Genomic DNA, 22,374 nt, shown 5'->3' with positions numbered 1-22,374 from the left:
AATTTTTTTTTTTTTTTTTGTAATTAAAACTTTGGTAATTTGTTCCATTTATAGTACATACTAATATTTACAAACTAGTATTTAGAGGGTGATTTTTTTATTATAATAATCAATATTTGCAGGTACACAGCATTGTTATTATCAATGGTAGTAAGGTACATTATTGTGAGTTCATAAATACACTAACTGATAATATAAAAAGTATATCTATTGATAATCATAACTGATAATAAACAATCTGTGACTGTGACAGTGATGTCATAAAAAACCAATTAGCTACCTGTATTTATAATCCTTGTGTATTATACATGTATATTTACTCAAAAATTTGAATCTTTGAATGTTTATATCTAATAAATTAAGAAAGTTATAATAAAAATTCAAATGCCATTTACTATTAAATTAAAAACTCAAACATTTTATTAAATTCAAAATATGTGTTCCCATTTAAAAAAACAATGTTGACACCCTTATAAGGCATAAAGGATGAACTTAAAAAGTACTACATAGTTAATAATTCAAGAATAATGTATAACTAAAGGTAACCAAAAAAAAAAAAATGTTTAAATTATATTTATTCTGTAATTGAGTAGGTTATNAAAAAAATGTTTAAATTATATTTATTCTGTAATTGAGTAGGTTATGATAAAAAAATCACCTTGTATATATATATATATATATATATATACATAATGTTTTTTTTACATTTTGTCAAAGAATTGTGTGTGTTTTTAAGAATTTTATTAATTTTGTTGTGTGTTCTGGACCTGGCCTTAAAAATGTTTTAAGATGTGTTAATAATTTTAATTTTTATACTTTTAACATGTTTTCTATATTCTGTAAGTATGCGCTTAACAGCAATTCACATTCCTTATAACTCTCAAACCTGTGGTTTTTTCCCTCCAGGGAAACAATTAATTAAGGTGACAACGAGTTAATATCATGTCCTATGCAAAGTCTCTTTCTTTACTAAAAATTTGTCATATTACGTATTTATGTATCTTAAAAATATTAAACCAAACCTTAGATATTTTTAACCAATACATTAAACCACTTAATTTTTAAACATTAAAATTACTCTCTTATTTTAAATTGATATTTTTCAGGATAAAAAAAATTATCCATTACATGTGGCATCTAAAGCAGGTCAGTTATTGCAAGTTGAATTATTGCTAATATATGGTGCTGATCCTCATGCTCTTGACAATAATAAAAATTCTCCAGCAACATCTGCTAAGTAAATTATCTAGAAAACTATAAACACTAATAGTGCTTATAGTTTTATAAATACACTGGGAATATTTTTTTTATTCCTTATATAACCTAAAAAAATATATTAATGAATCTAAATCATGCAATTTATATGGTATTTAATACTTGAGGATTTTGAGTCATGTATATTTATTCTAAATACCAACATTTTAATGTAAAATTAATTTTTCAAGTATAAGTGATTCTGTCATTTATTGCAAAATTAAAAATACTTTTGAAAATAAAAAAATAATTTTAAAGTACAAAATTTAAAAAATTGCCTGAACTTAGATTATCTTAAGCTGAGTAATGTATATTATTTAATAAATCAAATATGAATTAATTTTGATAATTTGATATGAGTCGAAAAAGTATTCTATCCCAGTATATATGAAATCAATAATTAGAAAATTTTGTTCTTTTTTTATTGAAAAATTAAAATTTTATAGATTGGCAGGTCATAAAGATATAAATGAAAGACTGAATAATAGCTTATATGAAGTATTAGATGCTCTTTATTTGTATGTACTTGGAAAAAAACCTGATCATAAAAATGGAGAACATATGATTATAATTAACGCTGATGATGATGGTCAGAAAATTGAGAATTATCAAGAAGGAATAAAAAAAATGCAACAAGTAAAAACTAATAATAGTATTAAGTTTAATAAAATGACTTATATATGTAAAGAAATATTTGTTGTACTTTCATACTAAATATCCCATTAATTACTATTTATTTTATATACATTTGTAAACATCTTATAATTACAGAGCAAGAAATGCATTTTACACCCCATTAAGTTTTTTCAAACAATTTTTTTTTTATGTATTTCTTTCATTGCTTTTTTCAAAAGTGTTTGAAATATTTTTCGAAAATATTTGGTTACAAAGTACAGCTTATCAAAGTTGATATGTCAACAAACTAAAATTACTTAAACAATTGGGTTTTTTTGTTATTGTTGTTTTTTTTCCATGATAATAATGTAAAAGCATAATAACATAATTACGACATACAGTAGAACCTCATTAATCCGGACTAATAAGGGCTCTAGGTTGTCCGATTTAATGAAAGTCCGGATTAAACAAAATAACCAAAAAACATGTCCGTATTATAGATTTAAGAATATTATATTATACTTAATACTATATATGATATAATATATATATATATATATATTGCAACATGATATTAGATCCAGCAAAAACATTACATATTTAATGTGGATAGAATTATGTTTATATATAATAATGACCAAAATATAAATTACTAATACATAGTTTATGATAACTTTAATGACGGTAGATAAGAATATATGTACTTATGGGAAATTCGAGGAACTTGCCTTTATGTGTATTTTAGTCTACGACATAAACTGTGTATTTTTCGTAATATTAGACAGCTGTCCGGATTAAGCGAAGTCCGGACTAATGAGGTCCGGATTAATGAGGTTCTACTGTAATACCCTTCACCTTAAAAACTCAAAACCAAAAACAATCTTAAAAATACAATTTTTCTAAAACTATTATTTTTGACTAAAATTTGGTAGTACAAAAAAAATTGGGTTTTTTATAAAATTTAGAGACCATAATAGATATAACCATTATCTTACGCCAGGAATCCTAATTAATTATAATTAATTAAGATTTAAATTAATTAAATTGCAATGCTGCAATTTGAAATATTGAAATACAATGGTGCAATACTAAAATGCTGAAATGCAAGGGTGTGTGCAATGTTAAAATACATTATTGCAATGCTGAAATAATACATTGTAAAATTATATTATTCCATTGATGAGATATTTCAATATTTATTTAAGTTGACAAGACCCTATAATACTGTACACTTTCATGCAGATAAATTGACAAAAATAATAGCTAAACATAACAAAAGTCAAGCGCGACTGTAAAAAACTTAGAAAGTTTAAAACTTTTAAACTATGATTTTGACATTTATTTTATATATTCTTAATCAGGATGGAAAACTATAAATAGATAAAAATATTTTTTTTTTTTTGAAAAATCTAGATGGGTTGGTAAAATGTATTTATGCCAATAGTGCTTAATTAGTATTAAAAACTGAGGAAAGATTATAATATTGTTAGGTCATATCTCATTACTAAAAATAGTCATGTCTTATTGTTGTCAAGGTCTTTAATATATAAATAATATCATCTTTTTCTTTTTGAAGCTTCCAAACTATTTATTTGAAGATCTTATATTAGATGTCTATGATGAAATTGATAGGCGAGAGACAGAAAAGTGTAAGTTGATTTTATCAAATAATTACTATGGTAATTGTACTATGAAATTTTTTTTTCATTTTATAGATTGGCAAGATAAAAATTCACCTGAACATATGTCTGTACCTTTCTTACCTGTAAATCCAGATTTATCATCAATGAAAAATCAAGGACGTCAAAAATTAGCATGTTATGGTCACAAAGAGTTCAAATTTCTTGTGACTCATATATTAATTGAAATAAATAAAAGAACACAGCCTGGTAAACTGTCTATTTTATAATCATAATTTTATGTTTACATAAATAAAATGTTGACCCTTTTAATTCTAGTTAATAAATTAATAAATAAAGTAAAGTATGATGATGATGAACCTTTATATGATCATGTTGCCTCTGATGATGATTATGCTACTCCTGAACAAATTGCTGCAATGGTAAATTATAAATCACAAAATTTTTAGTTTCAGTTTTATTCTATTTTTTTATTTAGATGGCATGCCAAAAATTAAAAACAAATAATATAGAAAATAAGGCAATTGCTGAAAAAATTTCTATTCAAGAAAATAAAATGGAATTAAAAAAAAATATTATATATACAGATCAATTATCAAAAACACAGCTTCATAATGGTAATATTCTAGAAGTCAAATTGTCGGAATCTGAAGCTCAAATTTCTATGTTAGCCTCTGAAATAATCTCGTTAAAAAAAAAGGTAAATATTTAATTTTAGCTATTTTTATGTATACTATTGTAAAAAAAATCTTTATATAATTTGAAATATGAATAATTTTATATTATCATAAAATATCAATTTACAATAAAATAAAAAGAAATCTTGCCATATATTATTATATTATATATTATATTATAATATATTAATATATTATTAAAAAAAAAATGTTTCGGCATTTTAATTTTATATGTTTACATTTCTAATACTCATAATATTATTTGTACATAGATAGAAGAAGTAACAAAAGAAAACTCAAGTTTAAAATGTGAAATGTTGAGACAGAGACAACCAATATTGACAAATATTAATGAGTCTAGTGATGTTAAACAACAAACTAGACCTGTTTCTATGTATGAAACCCGAAAAATTCCAAAAAGTGATGTAAAAAGAAATACGCAAGTAAGAATTCTCCATTTTTTGAAAATTTAATTTAAAGCTATTGTAACCTTTAATAAGTATGTATAATTAAATCTTAAGGGTTGTTCAAGTGTGCCATTGTCTGAAGAAGTAATTCGTCACACTGACCACATTACTAAGTGTATTCAAGAACTTTGGACAAATATTAGATCATCAGAAGCTTGTAAAGTATTTGTACCTGGAGCTGATAAAATCAAAAATTCTGTTGTAGAACTAACTGCTCTATTTCCTCATGTAATATAGCTTTTTAATTAAAATGCTAGTTTTATTTCTACAAATTATTAAGTTTAGTTCAAATTTTGAATAAAGTGTTTTATTATTGTTATTTAGGAGCTGGAAGATGATATCATTAAGTCTGCATTATGGTCATTAAATACAAATACTACTCAATTGCAAATAGAATGTTCATGTTTAGAAGCAGGAGTAGAAAGAGTACGAAATTGTTCATTTAATATGGCTAAAGCTACAAAACAACTTTTAACTAGGTTTTAATAAACAATAAATTTTATTTTTATCCAGTTTGATTATGTATTTATACAAAGTTCCTCTAATTTATTTTATAGCAAACACAAACAGGGTTGTAAACTAATAAGTAATAAAATATTAGATTATGTATATTATAGGTTTATTGTATATTAATGTGTAATAATCCATTCTAATTGTTATTAGTGTATTTTTGTGAATCAAATACTTATGTTTTTTTTCTTGATAACATTATTTTTAATTGTTTATAGAATATTTTATATATTTTAAAATATAACCATGTTTAGAATTTTTCATTGCTAATATATTTATTTGAATACAACTTTTTATAGTCTAATTTTTTTAATAATAGTATTACCATTTATTAAATATAAATATAGATTATATAATAAGAAATTTCGGCAACACTTTTTGTATTTTATTGATAGTATTAGAAAATTAAAAAAAGTATCATTCTTGGTAACATATTAGCTAAATTGAATATTACTTTGAGGTAAATGTAAAATATTTGTAAGGTTACACAATTAAAAACTATTTCAATACCGAAATTTAAAAAAAGGAAAGTTAGAGCCTTGTTCAAATTATCACTGCCTCAAAAATTTAAGGACTGCACATTCACTAGCAGAATATATTAACATAGACGCATAAGGAATATTTATTTCAGCTGGAAAAATCTTTTTAAAAGTGGTTCCTATAAGGTTACAAATGTGTTTTGGACGTAGGATTTTTAAGCATATAAATAAATAAAATGTTATTAAATAATAATAAAATATGTTGTATAAAAATAATATGTTTCGGTGCACAAGGTCCCTGGTTCGATACCCAGGATGCCAAAGATACTTGTGATTTTTTTCATAGGTGGTGTCTAGTCTCTAGTACAAGCCGGCCATTATACCAGTCCCGTCCATCATAGGCCTAGCCAAGATCTATCTTTGATTCCCTAACATGTAAAGAGGGGCCACCATATTATGTAGCATGTTAAGTTTGAGAAATAGAACAATGTAAAACTAATCATTATTGTGTATATGAATTTTCTGATAGGCTACTTTCAAGTTGGCGAGTTAAGCCTTATTTTAAGAAATTTCATTATTTTAAGGAAGAATTTTTAAAAAGGATATTGTTAACATATAATCAACATTTTCCAATTAAAAAAAACAAGTAAGTTGATATATCGAAATATTCAAATTTTGTTCTGTACAGTAATACATAAGTCTCTTGTTGATTTAAGTAATTAGGCTTAGAAAATATTTAATACTTTTTTCTTTAAGCTTTGAAAAATAATTTTATTTCTGTAGTATATATTCCGGTTGATGTAAGTAAATGATCAAGGAAGGAAAAAGAAACGTGCGTTTTATTAAAATATATTATGATTGTTTCAGAAAATGTTAACAACAAATTTAAAAAATTTCTCATAATTTTGTAGTAAAATTATTCATTATTACTCTAATACAGTGTTAAGAAAGAATGTTGTACATGAATGCGTATACACACGCTCACGTTCATATTTGGTGAATGTTACTCGTTCATTTTTTAATTAAAACGTAAAAATTAATGAAATTCACATAAATATGAATGATTTTAGTGTCATTCATATAATTAACAATAATATTATGGTTTTTATGAACTTATGATGAATTGGTATATTGAATTTGTAAAATAAAAGGTAATAAAATATACTCATTATATGATAAGGTACTGTAGGTGCTTAAGAATATTATCTTGCATTGTACAATGTTAATTTAATCACTGGCACTTCAAAAAATATAGTAATAACACGCAAAGTATTAATGCATTGTTGCAACTTGTTAAACATTTCTTAGTATTTCATATTATTATTATATTATATCTTATTATTAGTATCTCAATAATTGAAATTACTTTTAATAATTTATAATTGGTTTAAATAAAAAAGTTCACACTCTACGATTGATTCTAATTATTGAAATTAATATGACAATAATTTGGCAAATATGAAGTATATATAATAGATACACTGTTTATGTATCTAGTATCTAAAATTTCATTTTGAGGTATTTAGAGGCATAATTAAGAGGGAACTAGGCGTATAGATCACTTCAGAACAAAAACATTTACATAATGAAGATAATTTTTTTTTCTTGGTTTTATGGCAGTGACAAATTTTTTTATTCATATACCCTCAATAACGTCACTGAAAGTATGACTTTCATGTTTTTTTGTCGAGATATAAATTTTTTTGAATTGAATCGTTTATATTAATGGATAAATATATCAACTAGAAGAAAAATAAATAAATAAAAAAAATATTAATGAATGTGAACATGCACATTTGACAAAATAATGAATTAGAGTATGGACGATTTCCTTTTATACACATTGAATGCGACCGTGAACATATTCAATTTTTTAGTGAACGTTCCGAACATTGTTTTAATAATAATTTAAAAGATTTAGTCAATGAACTTTTGTAATTTATAGGATACTATTGTATTTTTGCTCGCTTCGTATCACAATGTAACCAGCTGTAGATTTCAGTGCTTGTAATCAGTACTTCGTTTTTATCACTCTTAAAAGTTTGCATCATAAAAACAAATTGAATTTTCTCTATAAACTTTGTGTATGTGGATAAATTGCATTCGTTTACTTTAGAATGTCGCAAAATTCATTTCTAAAGTATTTTTACAACTTGTATATATTCTGCAGTAAATGACATCAACATCCATTCTGTGTTAATACTAAACAAATTGAAATTAATATATAACAATGGCATATCAAACACTCAGGCAGGAGTACTTACAAATGCCTCCAGTCACTAGAGCTTACACAACTGCTTGTGTACTAACTACTTTGGCAGTTGTAAGTTAGAATGATGCAAATTAAATAGTATAATCAAATATAATATAAAAAATTTAAATTATTTTGTAGCAATTAGATGTAGTTTCTCCTTTTCAACTATATTTCAATCCTCTTCTGATACTGAAACAGTTTCAGGTAATTTAATAAATTAATTATTAAAAAAAGTCTTGTTTTGATAGCATTTTTTTTAATTTTAGGTATGGAGGTTGATTACAACATTCTTATTTTTTGGAAACATTGGATTTAATTTTTTGTTTAACATGATTTTTACTTACCGTTATTGTCGAATGTTAGAAGAAGGATCATTTCGTTCAAGGACTGCTGATTTTGTTATGATGTTTTTATTTGGTGCTAGTCTAATGATTGTATCCTTTTAAAACATTTAAATATTATTAATTAAAAATAACTTTATTTTTAGTTAAGTTATAAATTTAATAATAATTATCAAACCTTAATTATTATATTTGTATCATTAAATTAAACTCTTAATCAAAATATTAGATATGGGCTTTTTTTATAAATTTACTGTTTTTGGGACAAGCGTTCACAATTATGTTAGTTTACATTTGGTCTCGAAGAAATCCTTATGTAAGGATGAATTTTTTTGGTGTTTTGAATTTCCAGGTAACTTATTAAAAATAATATATTGTTTTATAATAATTAATAAATTAATCGTATCAATCTTTGGTTTACAATTTAAATAAACTTGTTTAATTATCAATTATAAACAGTAACATTTTTATGTAAGTTGTAATTTTTGATTAATGATGAATTATTTCATTTAACAATGAATTCTTTTTAATAATTGATAATATATAACTGTCATTTTTGTTTATAAGAAAAATGATAATCAAATAACTAAATATGAAATTTATCATTTGAAAGAGAATATATTGGCAATTATGTCTTTTGTTATTTCAAACATAGCAAATATCAACATTAATTCTTAGTTATCTCATTGGACAAAAAGTAGTTAATTCTAACCAACACTATAGTTCTGAGAATGGGGCTCATTCTCACTTAAAAATTTTTTTTTGTATATATTTACTTAAAATTTTATTCTTTGTTTTTTTAAATAAAATGTATATAAGTAATTAATTCCACTGTATTTATCTATAAATACATCCCCCCACATTAAATACTTTGGGAACTATATAGATTTGTTCAATTAATGAAATTAAATAACATGTATTTTTTGTCCAAGTATAATTTTTTTTTTTTTTTGACAGGCTCCATATTTACCCTGGGTATTGCTGGGATTTTCTATTTTATTGGGAAACACACCATGGGTTGACCTAATGGGTATTGTTGTTGGTCATTGTTATTATTATTTAGAAGATGTGCTTCCTCGTCATCGTTCAAATTTGAAAATTATCAAAACACCTCAATTCTTGTAATATTAATTCATGTTTGTTTTTGATGTAAAAATAATTAATTTTTTATATTTAGGAAGCTTCTTCTTGATCCAGCTCCAGAAGATGATCACATACCTCCACCTGAATTTCGACCGGGTGGATTTAATTGGGGTAATGGAGGTGCTGAAGATCCACCTATAGATCGTAATGATTAATAATAAGTATGTTAATTATGTGTTGTATTTACAGTTTATCTTATTTTATGTACATAATATTTAAAAAAAATCAATATTAATAAAAGACTAAGTATGCAATATCAATTCTTGAATATTAAGTATATATTTATTGATTCTATTTGTTTTTATTAGAAAAAAATTGTCATAAAACAGCTATACTATTATTTTAGTATTTTTCACACATTTTACAAGTAGGAAGAACAGTAATTTGTTACAAACAAATTGTACAACAATGATAGAAACCATAAAAACAGCAGTCCAGGGTGCTTATAGAAGTGTCTACAAATAATTTGTTATTATATTTTGTTAGGTATTTAAAGTTAAACATTATAGTCAAAAGATTTTTTAAATTTAATAATTGACGATTTAATTGTTTTAAATTTTTAATAGTTTTAGTACTAATTATAATAAATTATATTATTGTAATAATATTTTAGCAAATTTGTCACCATATTAAAAAGTATTGTACAAGTACTATATGATAAAGATATATATATAATTTTTATGAGGTTAAGTTAAATTTAAAGAAATATTAATTTTGAATTTCCTTTAGATTTATTTGGTTACTAAAGTAAATTATTTCCTAAAACACCCTGTACATAGAACTTCATTAGTAATTATCTTGCTTTTGATTAAATAAAAAATAGAAAAGAATCCTAGGATTATTTACATTTAAGTAATTTTAATTTTTACAAAATACACAAATTTTAAATAATTTAACATAACATACAAAATGTTTATGGAAAGTTAGAAAGAAAGTTACAAATAATATTTTTACACAGATATCTCGTAGTTTTTATCATAAGCACTTTTCCTATCTGGACTTCCACTGTCTGTATTAGCTCTATTAATTGACATTTCCATATTATCATGATCAATAGCTCTAGCAAAAGATATTGGTCTTCTTGTTTGTATTGGTGGTGGCTTTTTTTTCCCCACGGGGGATGGTTGTGGTGGGTATACTGGAACGCCTCCACGAACAGGATAATAACTCTTAGTGGTAGGGCTAGTTGGATTAGATCTATAGTCATTATGAGCTGTACAGTAGTTAAATGTTGGAGCTTGCCTAGGAACATAATATGAACCAGTAGTTCCAGGAGTGTCTTTCCAAGTATATACACCGCGTTGAGGAGATCCAGCTAATTCTTGAATATTGTCTACTGTATTATTTATTCTAGGATATGATGGAGGTCGATCATGTTCTCGCAAAATATCACCTTCTGATAAAAATCGTCTTTGGGGACTACGTTCTTGATATTCATAATGTTTAGAAGAAGATCCAACTCCAATAAAATCTGGGCGTTTGGTCTGAGTCGGGGTTCCTGGATTAGATCTACAATAAAAAAAATTGAACTTTCTAAAATTTTTTTTTTTTTTTTTACATTATTTTTAAATTAACAATATGCTATGTAATTGGGTTAAATATTAGATAATTTACAGAAAAAAAATATGGAATAAAGAATAAGAAGATAAATGATACATTTCTCAAGAGTCAAATACCATTTGTATTAAATCCAAAAAGTTATGTTGTGATACAAATGACAATCATAATTTATACAAATATGTATAAAAGGTTAGTTTGAAAATGCAAGTAATTTTAAATGAAAAAAAAAGCGAAATTCTGTTATTTCTATATTCATAATTCTGATTAATACCGTCGCAATGGACTTGACATAGTTAAAGGTGTTGGTACCCCAATTGCTTTCATTCTTTGCTGCATAGTTGGGCTTTGCATAACTATACTTGATTGACGACTTTGATCAATAATTGTTTCTCTAGATAAACTACTTCCTATTTCACTCATTCTAAAAAAATAAAAATAGAGTATAATTATTTTACAACAATATTTATTAAATAACCACAGATATTGATGATTAAAATATAAAGATGTAGTTATAAATGTCTTACCGGGGTCTCTGAGGATGTGGAGCTGTACGTGTCATATATGTCATTCTAGTATTATCTGGTGTATCATATGACTGTAAGTAAAAATTATTCTTTGATCCTTGGCGTTGCAATGGAGGTGTGGGTTCACAATCTTGAGATTGAGATGCTGTCAATTCAATGTCCATCTCTAAACAGTCTCTACCAGGAGACATCTAGAAATTTTAGATTTACATAATTAAATAACTTTTTTGAACTAATAGGGAGTTAAGCAAAAAAAAACTTTACTTTATTATAACTATTAGATGAATGGTGCAAGCCATTACTGTTATCTAAATAAGTTTTGGCAACAGACGGCCCACAACTTTCTTCCTTAGAAATTAAAGGAGGTGGAATATTGAAACTATTTTGAATTTGTTTTTTATGTGTTTGATTTTTAGCCTTCTTTACTTTCAATAAACTAATGTGAAGTAATTATTTATTAAATTAATTATTCAATAATTATATATAGGGTGTTCCATCAAGTTTCAAATTCTTTAATAACTTTTGACCCTGCAAATATTTTGCGTTATTTTTTTCTAAATAATTTTTATAGTTTTGGACTACCTTAAAAGAAAATTTTATATTATTTTTTTTTAATTTCAAACTAGTCATTTTATAGCCCTTGCAAAATATTTTGATGAGTCAATAACAACTTTAGTATTAGTAATATTGAGTTCCAAATATTTTAATACATGGAGTATATAACACGGACAAAGTATGAATTATAAATATACACCAGTACGAGCTATATTCATTCACTCTACATACTTAAAATGTTTGTAACTCAATAAGCAGTCAAATTTTTTGGTAATAAAAAGAGCTCAAAAGTAGCTATTTTGACATTTTAAGGCAATTAATTTTTTTTCTTATTAAAGAGACAGATAAAAAAAATATATACTTTTAATGTAGTCTGAAAAAAGTAACTCAAAATATTTTCTGGATCAAAACTTATTAAATATGTCAAAATTTTGTGATATACCCTTTATATAATATATATATTTACCTTGGAAATTGAGGCCCAAATAAAATAAATACACAATTTAAGTGACAACCATGTGAAAATGGATTATAACCTCCTTTAAATTTTCCAGTGACTTGTTCATTAGTTGTTCGACCACGTGCTACTAATACAGCATGAAATCCAGTCAAACCAAATATTGGAATAAACAAAACTATTACTAAACCACATAATGTCAATCTAAATATTTGTTAAGGTCTTATACGTATAAAATATTAATTTAAGTTAAATTTTAATATAATTATTTTGATAGCAAATAAATATAATATAACTGTTAGAATATAAAAATTTTAAGGTTAGCATTATTTTTAAATAAGTCAAACATTCAAGAAAAATTAATAGCACAATACTTTTTAAAACTAAGTAAATTAATTTTAGATATACAATTATATATTTAATTCATCATTTATTTATTCAAATGCTATATATACTTCAAAATCTAAAGGTTATTTATTTTTTATCCTATATTATATTTCACATGAAATATTTATTAGTTTTCAAATATATTGTAAAATAATTCAAAATGTTAAATTTTTATTTGACTCATCAATATTTACACAAAAAGGATACGAAACTAAAGTATCAACATCTCCAATTTTTTCCTTATGTACAAGAACATATAAACAGCAAACACTGAAAATAGATGCCATGTGTAAACTTAGTGATATAAGGAAGAAAAAGAAATAACGATAGTTACGACGACCAATGCAATTATTAACCCATGGACAATGATGATCGAAAGTCTAAAAAAATTTTTTTTAGTATATAAATTAAAAAAAAAAAAAAAATCAAACTTACTTCTATACAACAATTACAAACACTACAATGTGAACATCTTGGTGGCCTATAAAATCTACAAGTTGCGCACCATTTCATTCGTACTTGTATAGTGTTAACTTCGGTAGATTTATACAATGGTGACTGAAAATCATCTCCCGTATCTTCATCTTCAGGAGCTAAAATGATATACAAACATTAGTAAATTAAATTTTTTTAGTTTATAGGTTTTTAAAATTGGTAAAAGTTATAGGTTATCTAAATATCATAGATAAACAAAAATATATCCTTAGATTGGATTGAACTTCAAATGATAGAGAAAATATATATGTGGTGCAAAGGTAAAAGCACTTAATTTCAAAATTAATTATTTAAGAATAGTTTATACCACAAAATAGAGTATTTCTTTTTAAATTTTATAATGTATTTAACCTCATTTATGTAATTTTTATATTAGAGCCTTTTTATTTGAGTATTAAAGATATTCATAATGTTAAGATCACAATTAGTTTATTGTTAAGCTAATTTTGTTATCTAATTTTAGCATTTTATTCTAAGTACCTTTAGGTATAACTCCTGGATCCATAAAAGTAGCTAATGTAAAATTTGCCAAGACAAAAAAAGTAATCACACCATGAACTATTGGCACCCATGGATAACTTTGAGCAAAAAATCGACATCTAAAGAACATTATTAGAGTTGATTGTTCATGTAAAATTTTCAATAGTTAAAAAAATGTATATATTTACGGGTAGTAAAAAAAGGCTCCGGTTGAGCCTAGTAAGAGTATCCATGCAAATGTTGCTGGCAAGTATTTTGTGTGCAAACCGCATTTTGGCATTGTGTAATTTTCTTCAAATTACTGGAAAAACCCAACACAGATGTATGTTATATTAGACCACATCCTCTTAGAAACTTAAACATAGTAAAGTTATGTTTTTTTTTTTAAATATACAACGTTTTTGGGTAGTTTGTAAATCAACTATAAATCCTTTCATATTGTTCAATAATAATTTGATCTCACAGTGACTGATTTAATTTTATTGACTTAAGAATAAAATAAAACTAAAAATATTTTACATAAAGAAAAAATTACAATAATAGTGAAGCCTTAATTCGTAACATTTTACTATTACTTAAAGAAAATGAAAATATTAAATGATTATAAATAATGTGTACGATACCTTGTTACTATATTCTAAGTAGTAACTGGTGTGATAATGTGGTTTAGTTTAACAGTGTAGCCGCCCCTCTAATAGGATAATTTTATAGATGCCGGTAAGCTCCGAGTGAAATGTACAGTACCTATCTAAATAAAAAGGTGTTATTTTTCTATAATTTAAGTTTGTCCATTCTAATTTGAAGCCAATATGTAGGTGGTCGTTGACTATTGTTGAATCAGTTTGACATAGGTCATATCTTGCTCAGTGACTAAAGTAAATTATAGTCCAGTGGCAGTGATTTTGAGTTGATGATTTCTGATCTAGCAGGTTAATATTTGAAAAATGTATTCATTTTTCAAGAGAAATCTAAAACTTATAATTTATAAAAAGAAAATTTTCAATTAAATATAAAATTTTATTCTATAGAAATTCGTGCATGGCCGTAGATACTATGTATTAACAAGAATATAAAGCAAATTTATAAGGAATCAGGATTTCTCATATAATATTAAATATAAACATTCAAAAGAACAACAATATTAACTTGAAATTGCATTTTTTTGTTTATTATCTAAATACAACCTAGAACTAAGTTCGAAGTCTTAAGTTAAGATAAACTTTGGACTTGAAAGACCCCTGAACTATAAATTGTCTAGTAGAATTATTTATCGATTAAGTTTGTTAACATGGTGATAGCGAGTTTCTTGATAAGAGTTTTATTTTTATTAAAACATCAATCTTAAACTAAAATAAATGTCTAATTAGTGAATCGTAATACATGTTTGACGCACTACTAATCATTTACTTTTTTCATTTGTCATTCATAAAATCACGTCAATAAGTGTAACTGTTATAAAATGTGGTTAAGTTACTATATTCAATGTAAGATATTTTAGAAATAAAAAATATATGGCTGTGAAGTATTCGTTTATAATTCTTAAAGCCCAATCTGAAGAAAATGAATCGTTGGATCCTTACATTGATTTATTACAAAAAAAAGGCTATGAGGTTCATTTTGTTCCTACATTACAATTTGAATACCATAATTTAGATGTTCTTAAAAAGAAATTAAACCAACCAATGAACTATTCTGGTTAGTTTTTTATTGTCTTTATCATTATTGTTTTTGTCGAAATTCCATTACAAATATTATAATTTATCTTTCAGTAGAATAAGTAAGTAAATTGTATTTGTCTTATAATTTTTCTTAAAATAATATTGCTTTCAATTATGGGCATAATTAGAACTCTCTTTAGAAAGAAGCAGTTCAATTTTTTTGTTAAGTATTTTTAATAATTTTTTTACTAAATCATTTTCAAAAATAAAAATAAAACAAAAAAATAAAATGTCCTTATAGACATATTTTGTAAATATTGACTTTAAAATATGGATAGCTCTGATCCAGAGGAGAGATTGAGCTTATCACCCTTCTAAAATATATTCCTGCTTTCAGTGGTTTAATAATTTTACGAAATTATGTTTGCTCATTTGCAGTTTTTGTTTTAATATTATGATTAATCAGAAAATAATGTATTAATTGTTTCCAGGTTTAGTTCTTACAAGTCCAAGATGTTTACGTGGAGTAATGAAATCCTTAAAAAATGATAAACTGGATGAAAACTGGCATCAAAAGCCTATATTTGTTGTTGGTGAAACAACTTCTCGGCTAGTAGTTAATGAATTAAATCAAGAACCAGTTGGTGCTTATAGTGGAAATGCAATGTCATTGATACCAATTCTTTCAAAATGTACACTTATATTTGATATTTTTAAATTTAAACTCTCTTAATAAAATATTATACTATACTTATAGGAGAGTTTTTATATATGACTTGAACATAATTATTATCTAGTTTTTATATATTTATTATATTTAATTTGTTATGGAATGGCTGTCTCATGCATGATATTTGTGCTCTTTCATAACATGGTTAAATGATAAATATTTAAAAATGTTACAAAATTATTGAATTAATTACAAAAAAGATAACAGTGTTTACAATGATATTATTTGAAGGACACGGAGAAAAACTGAAGTAGTTAAATTATCTCAATTTGTCTTATAGATTAATTTGATAGTCTATTAGCAGTAGTACCAAGTAATGTAATTTTTTATTGAAGAATTATTTTATTTACTAATCAAATTGTCTATTTTTGTTTTATTATTAAAGTAATAGGATTTAATAAATTTGTTTTGGCTCTTCTGAAAAGTTTATATTAATACAATATTGTCATTTGTTAATATAATTTATTTCTTTAATAATATTAATTTTCAGATGAATTGACTAAACCACTATTGGCTCCATGTGGAAATTTAAATCTTAATATATTGTCAGATAATTTAAAATCAATAAAATTAGAGAATGTAGAAGTGTACAGAACAATTTCTCATAGCAATTTAGAAAACAACTTAAGAACAACACTTGATCAGATACATAATGAAATAGGATTGATTTTTTTTAGTCCCTCTGGTTTTCAAGCATCAATCAAATTAATACCTGAAAACTATCTTAAAAAAATAGTAGTAAGTATTTTATCTTGTAGTGATTTTTAACAGGTTTCATGGAATTAGCTAAATATTTCTCCCTTAATTGATGTGGTAGTTCCAGGGTGGCTTACATTTATATCAGTTAGTGAAAAAAACATTCTAAATTTGTCTAGTTTATATTTGGAGGTTAGAGCAAAAGTGTTTTAGCTAATAATTTTTGTCATTTTTCAGGAGACATTTTTGAAATATTTTTAGAATTAAAAGGATTATTATGTATATGTATGTTAGTCCTAATAGGCTAATATAAGTATAGAATTTTTAAATTCAATAATACTGCTTTATGGCATAATTTTATTGTTACCATCAATAATATCAAAGAAAATATGTTTGAAATATTTATTTTCAGTTTAAACTCATTAAATGCAATAATTGACCTTTTTCTCTTAAAAAAAAGTGAATTTTTAAAATTATGATTACCAATATTTTCAGCTATTTTCCATTGGGCCAACAACTGCTTCTGCTATTAAACAAGCTGGATATATTTTATCTGGCATTTGTGATAAACCAAAACCTGAATCAATGTTGGATATGATTGATAATTATATGAAATGCCAAGTTTTGTAAGACTTTGTTAATCAAAATATTTTAGAATATATGAAAATAATAATCATGCTCACATAAAAATAAACATTTTAAAGCTAGTAATGTAATTGATTTTTATTTTTATACATGTTTGTAACTTATGTATAATAAGTTAAAAATTGATAAATAAATTTGGATCATGACTATTCTGTTGATATATTTAATATTATTTCTATAATACAATAGAATGTATATCTTTTAACATTACAAAAATTAAATATATTTATAATTTCTATTGTTTTTATATTTATTTATACGGACAAATTTCCAATTTGACATACATTAATAAATAACAAAAGTGAGTAAATAGATTAGTTTATATAATATAGATTAATTAGTAAATGATTGACTGTATATAACAATAAGAAAATTAAGAAAAGAGAGAAATAAATAAGGTCATCAATTTCATTATTTAAGAATTTAAAGAGAAAAGCATTTTAAAGACTCTAAATTAAATATTCCTAGAACATTCTCATAATCAGCGAGGGAAGTTCTAGTTATACTACATTTGTTGAATACAAAGCTAATGACTATTGTGAATTATTTCAAGTAGGTTATATCCAATACTATTAATATCCTAAATTATTGATACATATTTTGATGTATAGTATTTAGTTTTATATGAATTATGATTATATTTTTTTATGAAAAAACATTTTTTTTGTCAACAATAAGTACACTTAAACTTACAACTTCAAAATTTGAATTCCTTCTAAATTTCTAATTTTGGATATCTACAATTTAGATATCATTTAATGATTTTTTAAATTTTAAATCTAAAAATTATACTCTTAGATAGAACATTACAATGTACACTTTAAGCAGATAAAATGCTTATAAAAACTAACTTGTACTACTTAATTAAAAGAAATGAAGTAATGGGATTAATACCACAAATTATCGTAAAAACTTATGAGCCTGAAAAGTGCATTACATTAAAGCTCAGGGAATATATATAAACTAAAAGTAATAAATGTTAAATTTTTTAGGGTCTAATTTATGTACTGGTTGGAACAAAAGATGTTTTTTTCCTTATTTTCTTTTTTTTAATTAACTTGCAAGGCACTTTAACTATGTTGCATCATTAAGCAGTTTTGAGTTTTATTTAAATTATTTATTGCTAAATATGTAATATACTTAAACAAATAATCATCAAGTATTAATGACGTTAACTTAAATCTTTTTTTTCATAAAAAAATTGCAGCAGGAAAATATTTTAAAAAATGTGTTTAGGAGATATTTTTTATTGAAGTATAAATATTATAAACATATTTAATATACATTATCAAATTATTCAGAATTAAATAATTTAACTGCAATAGTTAGAAGGACTGATGTAAGTAAATTAGAGATAGGTCAATATGTGGTTATATTATACAACGCCACGATCGCTGTCTTATATTGTGTTATTTGTTATCACAATTTATATCTCCAGATAATAGTATTATGAAAGTTTGTTTGAGTTTACATTCTATAAATTATATACATTTGGATAAATAAAAAAATCAGTAATAACAAATTTTTTCTTGTAATTTTGACTAGATCTTTCGTTATTTCATATAAATTTAAGAATTAGTAAAGTTTTATATTAAGGTTTTTAGTTAAATATACTTACATTTGTAACATACGTCTAAAATTTATGTTTAAAATTAATAAAACTAAAAAAATATTCCCATTTGTTTTAAATTCATTTTAAATTTCATAATTTCTTATGACTTTTTATTATTTTCAGAGTATTTAATTTAAATGGAGGAAACGGATGAAGTTTTTGATACTGTAATACGCTATGGTTTGTATTTTGTAGCTATTTTTCAATTGGTGTGTATAACAACTGTTTTTTTACTAACAGATCAATCAAATGAAAATAAGGTATGCATTGTTTATTTAAAGTATATTTAAATTATTAATGATATTTGAGTGATATACTTGATGTTAATAAAATGTGTTGTATAATTTATACAACACATTAATATAATTTATATTATAAAATTCATATATTAATTATACTTAACTCGATTTTATAAATATGATTCAGTCTCTTGAATACATATGCAAACTTAATTTATATGTTGAATCATTATAAAAAGTTATAAAATATTTTATGAAAAAATTATGAGATGTTCAATAGGATCAAATTTTGTAGGCCAAGTAAAATGAATCTTCTAATATATAAAGTATTAAGTTTCTCTAAGAAACCATTACTAATTTTGTAAATACTTTCTAAAATAATTTTTTAATTTTAATGTACTTAAAAATTCAAAAGAATATCTTCATAGTTTAAGTATATTTAGATAGAATTATTGTTATAATTATTTGTGAAGCCTATATGATAATGAACACACACATTGTGTCTCAGTAGGTAGCTATCAAAATTCAATTTTATATGCCAAATTGTACAAGTTTTCTCATTCTCTTTAATCGGGGTTAGAACAATCCATAAACCCACCAGGTTTTGTATCAACTCATTATTCTTGCAGTTTTATAAAGTTTATGTGATAATTATATTTATAGCATAAATGATAGTTTTAAAATAAAAGACACAAAACAAATAATAATAATAATTATACATTATTGCTAATAGCTTCTAAGTCCAAATTAAAACTAAAATATTGTGCTTTTTACTTTTAAATATTACTTACAATAAAAATAAAAACATAATTTTTTATTTTAAATGAAAAAACATTTTTTCAAAACAATATTTTTCATGTCTAAAGAAAATTTGCGAAAAATAGCATAGTTTTTTATGTATTTAAAAAAAAATCATTTCAGAATAGCCCACTGGCTATTTTTTGTCAACTATATTTCTAACACAAGAATTATATTTCTTAATTGAGATGACATTAAACATAAAAATAAAAATAAAATAAATTATGACATAAATAATTATGACTAGTGCTAGAAATTATATGCATTTATAATTCTTATTTGAATTACGTTGAAAGATCCCAAGTTTGTGTAGTTTTGTCATAGGATTATATAGTAATATAGAAATATTTTTTGTTTTAAGGGATCGTAATCCCTAATTTTTATAAAACTATAAGCTCTGTAATAACACATTACTATGCTAACATGTCAAGTAAAAACAATTTTGTACTAGCTGATAGTGTGTCGAGAATAGTTTAACAGAATTTTGAAATTCATGTTTTCTAGCCCAAATTATAACCTTATTAATTTCATGTCAAATTTTTTTTATCTTAAAATAAATGGATTAAAGCGGTCATAAAAATTTATGTTTTTTAGGACAATGGAGAAGGTAGCGAATATGACTCTGATGGAAGTACATTTGCATCACCTCGTCGGCCATATTCTCATCACAGATCAAGAAAACAAGACAAAAAAAAAAGAAGATAATTTGACAATTTAATTAAATATGTACAAAATTGAAAAAAGAACTCCTCTTTTTTATGTATTTAACTCATGTTCCTTTTATTTTGTGTTCTTTGGTATTTATTTTTTTATTTTCTTGTTTAAAAATGTGTAATTTTATATTTTACTTTTTGTTTATCAAAGCTTTCATAAAATCTTGCATTTTTTCATATCCTGTGACCATATTTTATTTAACTACTATGTTGTTATTAGTATTTTTTATTTTATTGTTGTTATATTATAAATTAAGTATTAGAAGACCGTACCAGTGCAAGGACAGGCACATTTTCTAGGCTCTGTCCTTAATGGGACACAGGCCATAGCAGTGATTTTTTTGGAAGGAAATACATAAAACACTATTTTATAAAAGAAAAAATATTGTATTATGACTATCAATATCATTTAAACTAAGAAAACTATCCCCATTTTATTCTTGCACAGGCCCTTGTAGAATTTAAATCTGATACTATAGTTTAATTATGCTTTACTTTTATATATTTGTAAAAAATACACAAACAGATAATTGAGAATAACCTAATTTCATTCTTACTACATTTTAATGCAACAATATTTAAATCTTAAAGTTTTCGTTATTTTCTAAATAATATTTGATATTAATAATACTTTTTAATAAATATAAACATTCTTATGTAGCAAAAAGTCTTTCCTAGTAATTTTTTAATGGTATATTGCATCCAGAAAATGATATTCATGATAGGAATAACGCATCGTATACAGTGGCTTATTAGCAGAAAGATCCTACCAAAAAAAAAAATTATATTAAATACATTAATTTAAAGCCCACTTAACAATGCCATGTTTTCCTCTGTCACAAATCACATTGCTATTCTGTGTATAAGTGTATCGGGATCTGAATGATAAGTGTACGGTGGTAAGAGCTACAACGTTTTGGGTCATAATTTCTAATCTCGTACTGTATCTCTTCTTTCTATATTATTTCCTGTACGCTTTCGATGATTGGCAGTGTTAAAGTATTAATAACTTTCTTTCTCTTGTAAAAGTTGTTATACTTAATGACTTTGGGACTGTCTTTGTGTCAAGGATTATTTTGTTTTTAAATTAGGTCTTTTGTATCAGAGTTCATAAACTTTGATTCTATAACTATAGCTTTTGGCGATAGAAAGATAACACTACCTATGCAGAATTAATATTTTCGTCAATACATTTACAATAAATGAATATTTTTTTAACATAAACTATGTAAGTAGGTACAGCTTGTATACTTATGTTATATACTATACCTTTGCTGCATACCAACTGTATTGAAATGTTTGCAACTCAATAAGTACTTACCCTTAAGTTGTTAACGACACAACAAAATTTTTTGTATAAAAAGCTTAAAAAAAGGCAAATTTGAACAAATTATTTTTTTTACGTAGTCTAAGATAACAAAAATTGTAAAAAAAAAACAAAATTT

The 22,374-nt window shown here is 24.2% G+C and overlaps 4 protein-coding genes across 4 annotated transcripts in view; 3 read left to right on the top strand and 1 right to left on the bottom strand.

Moving 5' to 3' along the window:
- Nucleotides 1-5,437, top strand: part of LOC126901048 (ARF GTPase-activating protein GIT2) — a 7,836-nt gene extending 2,399 nt beyond the window's left edge. The window contains exons 5-13 of the mRNA XM_050677177.1: nt 1,107-1,237; nt 1,701-1,890; nt 3,446-3,518; nt 3,585-3,758; nt 3,828-3,931; nt 3,988-4,209; nt 4,459-4,629; nt 4,708-4,881; nt 4,978-5,437. Coding sequence (XP_050533134.1) covers nt 1,107-1,237; nt 1,701-1,890; nt 3,446-3,518; nt 3,585-3,758; nt 3,828-3,931; nt 3,988-4,209; nt 4,459-4,629; nt 4,708-4,881; nt 4,978-5,139 — 1,401 coding nt within the window. The 3' untranslated portion in view covers nt 5,140-5,437. The remainder of the gene's footprint in view (nt 1-1,106; nt 1,238-1,700; nt 1,891-3,445; nt 3,519-3,584; nt 3,759-3,827; nt 3,932-3,987; nt 4,210-4,458; nt 4,630-4,707; nt 4,882-4,977) is intronic.
- Nucleotides 5,438-7,664: 2,227 nt separating this feature from the next.
- On the top strand, nt 7,665-9,640 carry LOC126900573 (derlin-2). Its single transcript, XM_050676388.1, has 6 exons — nt 7,665-7,965; nt 8,035-8,100; nt 8,163-8,330; nt 8,467-8,589; nt 9,195-9,358; nt 9,415-9,640. The coding sequence occupies exons 1-6, from the start codon at nt 7,873-7,875 to the stop codon at nt 9,533-9,535; spliced, it is 735 nt and encodes a 244-aa protein (XP_050532345.1). The 5' UTR covers nt 7,665-7,872; the 3' UTR covers nt 9,536-9,640.
- A 577-nt stretch (nt 9,641-10,217) lies between these two features.
- Nucleotides 10,218-14,435, bottom strand: LOC126900572 (palmitoyltransferase ZDHHC8). Its single transcript, XM_050676387.1, has 9 exons — nt 14,027-14,435; nt 13,839-13,957; nt 13,299-13,456; nt 13,071-13,243; nt 12,486-12,680; nt 11,729-11,900; nt 11,465-11,655; nt 11,212-11,361; nt 10,218-10,889 (listed from the first exon to the last, which is right to left on the bottom strand). Exons 1-9 carry the CDS (start codon nt 14,116-14,118, stop codon nt 10,331-10,333), a joined length of 1,809 nt encoding a protein of 602 aa, XP_050532344.1. The 5' UTR covers nt 14,119-14,435; the 3' UTR covers nt 10,218-10,330.
- Nucleotides 14,436-15,163: 728 nt separating this feature from the next.
- LOC126901050 (uroporphyrinogen-III synthase) lies at nt 15,164-21,108 on the top strand. Its single transcript, XM_050677179.1, has 6 exons — nt 15,164-15,533; nt 15,988-16,188; nt 16,717-16,964; nt 17,418-17,868; nt 19,303-19,439; nt 20,811-21,108. Exons 1-4 carry the CDS (start codon nt 15,350-15,352, stop codon nt 17,550-17,552), a joined length of 768 nt encoding a protein of 255 aa, XP_050533136.1. The 5' UTR covers nt 15,164-15,349; the 3' UTR covers nt 17,553-17,868; nt 19,303-19,439; nt 20,811-21,108.
- Nucleotides 21,109-22,374: the final 1,266 nt, after the last annotated feature.

This window comes from Daktulosphaira vitifoliae, unplaced genomic scaffold, assembly GCF_025091365.1.
Source record: "Daktulosphaira vitifoliae isolate Bord-2020 unplaced genomic scaffold, ASM2509136v1 Scaffold_3, whole genome shotgun sequence".
Lineage (NCBI taxonomy): Eukaryota > Metazoa > Arthropoda > Insecta > Hemiptera > Phylloxeridae > Daktulosphaira > Daktulosphaira vitifoliae.
This window is presented reverse-complemented; position numbering and strand designations above follow the sequence as displayed.